Source organism: Pseudopodoces humilis, chromosome 13, assembly GCF_049639895.1.
Source record: "Pseudopodoces humilis isolate 2021_Gansu_Grassland_sample_001 chromosome 13, ASM4963989v1, whole genome shotgun sequence".
NCBI lineage: Eukaryota > Metazoa > Chordata > Aves > Passeriformes > Paridae > Pseudopodoces > Pseudopodoces humilis.
In genome coordinates, this window is record NC_142212.1 from 17,628,006 (window position 1) to 17,636,660 (window position 8,655).

Below are 8,655 nucleotides of genomic sequence, written 5' to 3' on the forward strand. Positions count from 1 at the left end.
CTTTTATGTTTAACTTGAGTAGCAACACGTCTTTATTCTAACACAAATCATTCCTTCACAGAGGACAGACAGGAATTCCTGATTAACTGCAGCGTTCCTTTGGCTGGGTAAAGCAATATAAAGCCACAGGGGACACATCCTGCTGCTGGTCAGATCCCAGGTGGAACAGCCTGGAGCCACCTCCTGCCCTTCTGTATTGTTGCTCACAGGAGACCTTCAAGTAGAACCTGCACTCCCTCTCATGGTGGTTTCCTTCACCACAGCTCACTCAGGTTTAGGAACCTCCACTGATTTCAGTCACTTATTCAAACAGCACAAATGTTACCAAAAATTCAGGTCCTTCCAAGGAAAAGGGTGGGTTTGTTGTTGTTAACATTACCCAAACTCCAGATTACCTCTTATGTTACTTAAATTTCCTCAAGATTCACAAAACTGCATCAGCCTCTCCACTCAGCCCCATGAAGGTAAGATTTTTTTTGATCACTCTTATTTAATAGGTATCTGTTAGAACAAATGGTTTGGAGCAAATGGACTTTATAATGTTCATTTTCTGTGTAATTTCCATTAGCAGGCTTGCCAGGCTTTTGAGGAGTTTGTTGCTGCCCCTAAAACCCAACAACAGACATATTTTTCCTCAGTACCTCAATTTGGAGGAAAAACATCCCTTATCAATAAAATCATCCAGCAGCTCTTCATTTTAATTATATTCCTTAAACCAAGCAAGCAGGAGTAGTATTTCATTTACTAAGGAGTGAATGGATAAAAACAAACAAAGGAACCCCTCATTATTGTGTTTTCAAGCCTCTTGTACCTTTGTCCAATGCTTTTTAAATCAAGTTGTTATGATGGACATAATTAACAGTTTCTGGCTTCAGAGGCTGAAAAGAGACCAGATCAGATTACAGAAGATCAGATTACATTCACAGTAAAATACACAACATCTACTCAAATTCTATTGTTCTCCCAGAGAAAATGTGGAGGTTCAGGTATTATCAGTGCACTGAAAACCTCTGGTAAAGGGATTACCATCATCTACTTTAGGAATATGAGATTTTCATACTACATAGGAAATGAACAAAGAAGAACAGAAGAAAATGCACAACAGTAACTCTTAGTGCTCTCTGTAATCACTGTGTGCAGGGAGGCAGCCTCAGTTATCTGTTACCAGTGTTTCCACAAGGTCACCTACTCACCCTGGAGACATCCCTTTAGGTTTCTAAATGGACACAAAGAGTTGTCTATGAAAAAAGGTCTCCAAAACCCATAAAGTAATGCAATAAAGTAATAAATATTAAATGTAATAGAGTAATAAATTTCCTTTAAGAACAATAACCTATAAAATGGCACCACAGCAATTATCATTCAAGCAACAGATGTGTGCATATATATATACATATCTATACTTATATATATGTATATTCTCACCAAATGCAGGACTGTCATGTTCCTGATGACTTTCTCCCTGCAAGGCTGTCATCTTTTTATGAGCATCAATCCACCAGGGTTTGTACTTTAAAAGATGCTTAATAGCTTCATCTTCAAAAAAATCAGCTCTAGGGAAAATAGAAAGAACTTTCACATGCTATTTATTTCAATTCATATTATATGTGGGTACATACTAACACATCCATAGAATACGTCTCACTTGTCTCCAGGTTATTTTCCTGTTAGAAATATGTTCACTTTAAAGCAGAAAATTATTTTAAAACCCCCAGTATTCTCCTATCTTTCAGTAAGTATTCCTTCCTTACTTCCTCCACCTTTCCTGAGCCACCCAGAAGTCCAGGGATTTCACGAGCTTTCAGCATCACGTGAAGCTGAACCAACCTGATGCAGCTAAAGGAAAACACTCCAAAGGCTTCTCAGACAAATCACTTGATTTTATTGGTACCTTCCCCACTTAAGACCCAGGGCATTTGCAGGGAAGGAGTCATGCAACTGAAGGATAGAGGTGAAACAGGGATGGGGATGGACTTTAAGCAAGGACATGCAGCAGCATGGAAAAAGAAGAGCTGTACATGAGTTCTGGAAGAGAGATCACCTCCATCTCAGCTGTGGTAAAAACCTCAATCTAGTAATCCTAAAGGATTCAAGGTCTAAGCCTCCTCTTAGCATTTGAGTGTTTTCTTAAAGCCAAACAATGGTATTAATACTGAGAATTGAAAAAAAAACAAAAAAACCCTAAACCACAGGAAATTTCTCAATACCTTCTTAATCACCACACATAACCTGAACACAGAACGTAATCTGCTTCCCTCTCTCACACTGACAGATTTTTTTTGTTGCCCCCTTCAATGTCAAAGCAACTTAGAGCTATCAGGGTACATTTTCCTCAAGGCCACCAGAACAGTTGTTTGCCCCCATTTCTACCAGAGCTTCTGTTCTCCTCAGGAAAACAATTTTTGTCGAAGGCAGGCTGGTTCTGAAACAACCAAGACACAGCCATTAAACTGAATGGTATAGCTCTACCAGGCCAGAACACAGAGTCTAAAATTGAAACTTGAAATTACTGCAATTTGCATCCCATTAGAGGTTAGGAACGACTTCAGTTCTAGTGAAATGCAGTTCAAGAAAGCTCTTCTATTTTTCTGTGTGTTACAGAAAGACATGAGGCTGCCTCTGAAAACAGTCAATTGTGGAAAAATTCCAGCTTCGCAAACTTATCTTCTGAAACAACTCAAAATAAGTTAAGCCTTCCTGTCCTCACAAAACACACCACAGTACTAATCCTCCCCACTGGGGACCATCCTTTTCTCCCACCAGATCCATCATGCAGGAATCAATCTATATTAATAAATCTCATGGCTTTCATTTATTTTACTTATCTGAACCTAACTTGACCTGAAATTCTCCAACCTGAAAGGCACAAAGAATCATTTCACCTCACGACATGGAAAGAGGCATGAAAGAAACAAAAAGTTTTGGTTTGGACATTTTCCTCATTCTGCTGTTAAAACAAGTTTCACGTGATGAAGGCAAAAAACAAAGCGGCCAAGACAAAATTTCCTAACTTCAAAACTCAAATTCCCCCCTCCTGGACAAGTGTGTTTTATTAATCCTTTTTTCACAAGGCAAAAACAAAATTTTGACATTGTCAACACAAAATCCCAAGCAGGGAGTGGCTGCTCAGCTGCTGAAGAGATGAAGTATGAAACAACATTCTGCAACAGCTGATAGCAGCCCCCTTTAAACAAGACTAAAGCAATAATGAAGCAGTTGAGTAACCCCAAACCAGATGAGCAATGTTTTGTGTCAGTATCCTACTAAGAATACCCACCAGGGCCTGCTCTGATGAGACAAAACCAGACCAAAAGTAAAGCTGCTCTCTCCAAAAGTGACCTTAAATCCAATCAGTTGTGTTTCAGAGGTACTTGGCCAGGTAAAGTCTATCAGTACTCACAGGTAATGATCAGGCTCAAACTTGGCAGCCTCAGCTGCCAAACGTTTCCTCCTACGTTCCTCTGCAGGAGTTTGGTCTGGATCCTTAATGTCAATAACATCACTGAGCTCATCCTGCCAATGGGAACAAAATTATAGGACCAAGCCAACAGTATACGGCACACAAGATTCATTCAGGAAGAATTTAAGAAGGATGCTTATCAGCATTGCACTGAAGTCCCTAGATAAGCTTCAACCTCCCTTTCAAGTCTTCCAAATTCAGGCTTCACTGTGCAAATAAAACAACAAAATTCCAAGGAAATGGAATTACTTGAAGCTCCTTAGCATACATGGTATTATTAAGTCTATTCAGGTCATTTTATCATAAGCCAGGGAGGCTATTTTGCATTATGATAAATTTGCAATGTTAAGCAAAAGCACGCAAGCCCAATAAAGACAAGATAAGACTCACATACCATTCTTCTGACTTCTGAAAATATTCTCCCCCTGAAGTGGTTGTACATTAATTAATAGGCAATTACAGTGCTCTTTTAAACATCATTAATTAGTTATTTCCCATCCCATTAATGCTGATGGGAAACGTATTCCTTCACAAATCTCATGGTACTAAAGCAGCATACATGTTCTAAAAGAATGTAAATACTTTCTCCATGAACAGCAATCCTGCTCCAAGACCTGTGAAAACTACAAGTCATACAATAGTTAGAGTTACATAACTGAGTTGCACTTTTCAAAATCTGTTGTCTTGTAAGCCAAGAAACCTATACAGCAAGTTACCCAGAACCTCCAAGGCAGCAGAAGATAAAATGCATCTACCTGCAGCCTCTGGAACACCCCTGAGCGCAAGTTCCCAAATCCATAGGGGTGCTGCAGTAGTGGAGTGCTTTCTTCGTAAGGAATTTGTTCCATTTCCCAGTCAAAATCTTCCTCATTCTCTTCAGACAGCTCAGCAGAAGCAGCTGTATTTATGGCATGGTCAGAAATAGAAAAAATACATATTACTTCTTTGAAAGGTTTATTGTGCTACTGGTGTCTACTTCCCTCATTTTACTGCATCTTTTAAGAAATCACACTCAACACTGGGTCGTACAGATCAGTAACTCACAGGTCCTGCTTCAAACTCCCCAGCTTCCAGAAATGAACATCAGGAACACTACATTTTAACTGTACTCCCTCAGACTGAAATACCTGTTCCACTGAATTCAACAAGATCAGCATTTGATGCTAGGAGAACTCTGACAGAACCTAAGTGATGTTATCAATAATTTAAGGCAGGATTTAAAAAAATCAAACAGAGACAGACAAACATTTTTATCTGTTAAATACTGATGTTAAGCAAGACATGCACTAATGATTTTAATTAGCTTCTCACTTGAGCTAATAGTCCAGTTGTAGTTCACACAGAAGACTCAACTGTGTGTGTGTTCTACAGCCACTAGAGGGGTACAAAGACCTACAGAGCATTAGCATATTTTTAAAGCACATTTTAAGCACATTTTGGAAAAAAAATTAAACATAACTAAACCTCTGAAGCTGACATGTGTATCATCTGCAACATATTTATTTCTACTCTTATCCACATTTTGATTTATTCATATCCTTCTCACACCTTGGACTAGTCAATAGTAAAAATGCTGTACTTTTCTATAAGTATCTACAGATCTGTAATTGCTTCATTACACACATGTATCATCTTGTATAAACAAGACTGATTTTGTCATACCTATTTCCTCTACCAAAGGTTTTGCTGATCTTGATTTCTTTGGTGCTAAAAGAGATGTCAGCATGTCCAGTCCCTCAAAATATTGGCCAGGAACCTCCTTGGGCAACTGAATTGTAAAGGTACCTTAAAAGAAAGTAGGAATACAATTATTCCATTAAAATAGCTGTGACAGACAAACACGCATTTTTCCTCTATGAGAAAGGCTCAGAGGAAGTAGGACACATGCAGGTAGCATTTTATTTTGCACTGATCCCTGTGCATGTTTTTAACCTTATTTCATAACAATTAAGGATTTTAATGATAAAACATGAAAGAGAATATTTAACTATTTGGAGTCTCCCGACTTACATTGTATAAACACAAACCAACAGAAGAAAGCAAGCTTTATTTAGTTTTTAATCCTTCCATCAAACAATCCACAGAGGCTACATTCACCAACCTGATTATTGTCTTAAGTCATGTAATAAAAGGTTCTGCAAGTAGCAAATTTATTGGTTTATTGCCCTTTTCTTTTTAAAAGTATAAATTATTGGAAATAGCAACGTTTTTTATGACACAGATACCAATACCTTCATCTGTATTGTAAGATGCTTTTTCTCTGCCATCCTCTACAATTCTTCCAGGAAGTGTCAATCTGCAGGCAAAAAATGAGATGCCTCACTGAAAGCCTGACTAATTATGCAAGTTAATGTCTCAGCCTATAAAAATGTAAGGCACATTCCAAAAGCAGCACAAAGGACTTAACTACATGACTCCTCTTCACAGTAATGGAATCCATGCAGTTCAATCCCTCTGGATTCCTCCCAGGAAAAGACACACTCACAAAATACACCCAGAGAGCTGTCTGGCCATTTACAATTAAAAAGCCATTGTACAGTAAATTTAGAAAAGTATTTATTTTAAGTCCCTTTAACATGATTTAATGCCCAGGAACAAAGAGGCCAGACCCAAAAACCAAATCTTTGCATGAAATAAGCTGTCTGTAGTCAACAGAATAAAAGCTGTAGATGAAGAACATTCTGAAGGGACCAAAATTTACTTTATTTCCTACTATGAAGATTAATTTTTGAAAACTTTTTCCACTACTTGCCTGAGAAAGTATGGCTTAGCATAAAATTTGAAATCTTCCCCTTCAAAATAAAGATCAAACTCTGAAGCTCTGGCATAAGGCACTCTGATTTTTACTGTAAGAAAATCCGGATCCTGGGTCAGTTCAAAAGCTGGAGTTATCATGATGAATCCAGCAGGAAAAGCAAACACTGGTTATGTGGCCCTACAGAAATAGGGGAAAAAAAAAAGTAATTAAAAAAAATTGCAGCTTCCAATTTATGAGAGTATGAGAGCAAGTGGTGTCTCTTCAAAATTCTATAAGAACATTCCAGATTCTCACATAATTATCCTCCATGTGCTCAAGAAGAAAACACTGATGCCAACAGCAACAACATCAAAGTGCTATCAAAAACAAAAATACCACCCCTCTGGACCTTAATGAAACAACTGAATGTAGAGTTGGAGTACAGGAAAGCACCTGTTACATTCCACGTGAAAAACACACTAAAATTCAGTCCTAAAATTTTTCAGCTTTTCGTAACAGTTATTTATAGTTTCACACATAGCTGACTTTAGACCTTTGCAGTTCTCTAGTGAACTGAACACAAACCACTATTAAAAAAACAAAAATGTGTAATATTTCCAAAAATAGAGCTGTGTTTTATAATTCACACATATATCAGCCAGAATATGAGCAGGATATTCAAGGACAGTTTAGATAACATCCCTCAGAACCATATGTAGTTATAAACTCTGGTAAGTGTACATATCTAGCACAAGAAAAGGTATTTATGTAGTACTATTCACATATATATACAACTGTCTGACCTTTTAATAGCTTTTCATCTCAGGTTTAATTTGGAACCCAGTTATGAATCGTTTGAGTTTTTTGTGTTTACAAAAGGTCACACTTTTGAAAATTAGCTTTCTAAACCAAAAATATTTTAACAAGTAAAACCAGAATAGAACTATTATTTGGGAAAGAACTACTTTTCACTGACTTTCACTTATTTTTACTAAACATATCCCCATTCTGACCATTTTGTGAACAGTCATAAATCATTAACCATTAACAAGGCTAAATTAACAGATCACCCTTTTCTCATATAGGTAATCAGCCTTGTTTAGCATGTATGAAAAATAACAAAACTTCTCATTTCACCCTATCACATGATTCCAGGAGCAACATCCCCCCCATTCTAGGCTGAGAAGCTGCCAGATGTTTTTTGGAATTGTATCTAAACAGGAAAACACCTGGCTTCTTGAACACCTGCACCTGTACACCTGATGCACTTTCCTGTGGATTTTATTTTTCTCTCAACACCACAAGCATAGCTAAGAGCTCCCAAAATCCCAACAGCTTATTTGGACTCTTCAGGGATGACCTGCCAGTGTGCATTTTTATTTTCCCAGTCAGAGGTTCATAAATAAACACCAGCCGCACAACCAGGCCCAGCTCTCCCTGCCCTGAACTCAGAGCATCCCTAATCCAAATTAATCACCCCAAACCCCTCTTTTGGGTGTGTGGGTAGGGAATCCTACACAAACCCCTGATATCTCACAGCTGAGGAACCACTGGGTCACAACACTCGAACCCCAGGTATCCCAAATAATCACATCCCAGCCTCTCCTGTGCATCAGGACAAGGCAGAGGGAGCAGGGCAGGGAGGGATTAAGCAGGGACAGGGTTGATGCATAAGAGGCTCGGTCTTTAAACACAGAAACCCTGGGGCTGGGGGGCCTGGGGAACCCTCCAAGGCAGGGTCACCTGGAGCAGGTGGCACAGGAACCCCCGGTGGGCTCGGAATGTCCTCAGAGAAGGAGACTCCACACTCCCCGGGCAGCCTGCTCAGTGTTCTGCCACTCGCCGTGGAAAAAAAGCTCCTCCTCGTGTTGAGGCGAGCTTTTTGTGCTTCATTTTACGGCCACGGCTCCTCGTCCTGTCGCTAGGCACCCCTGAACAGCGTCTGGTCCCGGCCTCTGACACCTCTTAGCGATATTTATGCGCATTAATGAGAGCCCCTCTCAGTTTTCTCTTCTCCAGCTTAACCAGGCCTAGCTCCCGGGGTTTCTCCTCATCAGAGCGATGCTCCAGACCCCTCATCACCTTCGTTCCCTCCGCTGGACTCTCTCCTGTACTTTCCTGCACTGAGGAGCCCAGAACTGGACACAGCCTCCCACCGCTGCCGTCACACCGGGCCACGCGCCGACCTGCGGCCTTATACCCTCCCATAGCCACCCAGCAGCGGGTCCTGCAAGGGGACTGAGCCCTCTGGGAACGCGACTGCCAGCGGGAGAATTCCGAGAAGAGCGCCGGGAAGAGCCCCAGCCGTGCCCGCCCGCGTCACTCACTGAGCCCCACGCCGCTCCCGCCGCCGCTTCCCGCGCCCGCCCGCGCCGGGGAGGAGCCGCGCATGCGCACTCGGGCCGGGCCCGCTCCCCCTCATGGCCGCCCCTCAGGGGCGCCCGCCCCGCCCCGCGGG

At 40.7% G+C, this 8,655-nt stretch overlaps 1 protein-coding gene across 3 annotated transcripts in view; it reads right to left on the bottom strand.

Moving 5' to 3' along the window:
- The window catches only part of SHQ1 (SHQ1, H/ACA ribonucleoprotein assembly factor), a 38,563-nt gene extending 29,910 nt beyond the window's left edge, over positions 1-8,653 (bottom strand). The window contains exons 1-7 of one of the 3 annotated variants that reach the window (XM_005521976.3): positions 8,525-8,653; positions 6,213-6,395; positions 5,692-5,756; positions 5,123-5,245; positions 4,216-4,358; positions 3,401-3,513; positions 1,426-1,553 (exon numbers count right to left, since the gene is read on the bottom strand). In XM_005521976.3, the coding sequence (XP_005522033.1) occupies positions 1,426-1,553; positions 3,401-3,513; positions 4,216-4,358; positions 5,123-5,245; positions 5,692-5,756; positions 6,213-6,355 (715 nt within the window). In that variant the 5' untranslated portion in view covers positions 6,356-6,395; positions 8,525-8,653. The other 2 variants (XM_088061836.1, XM_088061837.1) reach the window with 2 other exon arrangements.
- Between the last annotated feature and the right edge of the window lie 2 nt (positions 8,654-8,655).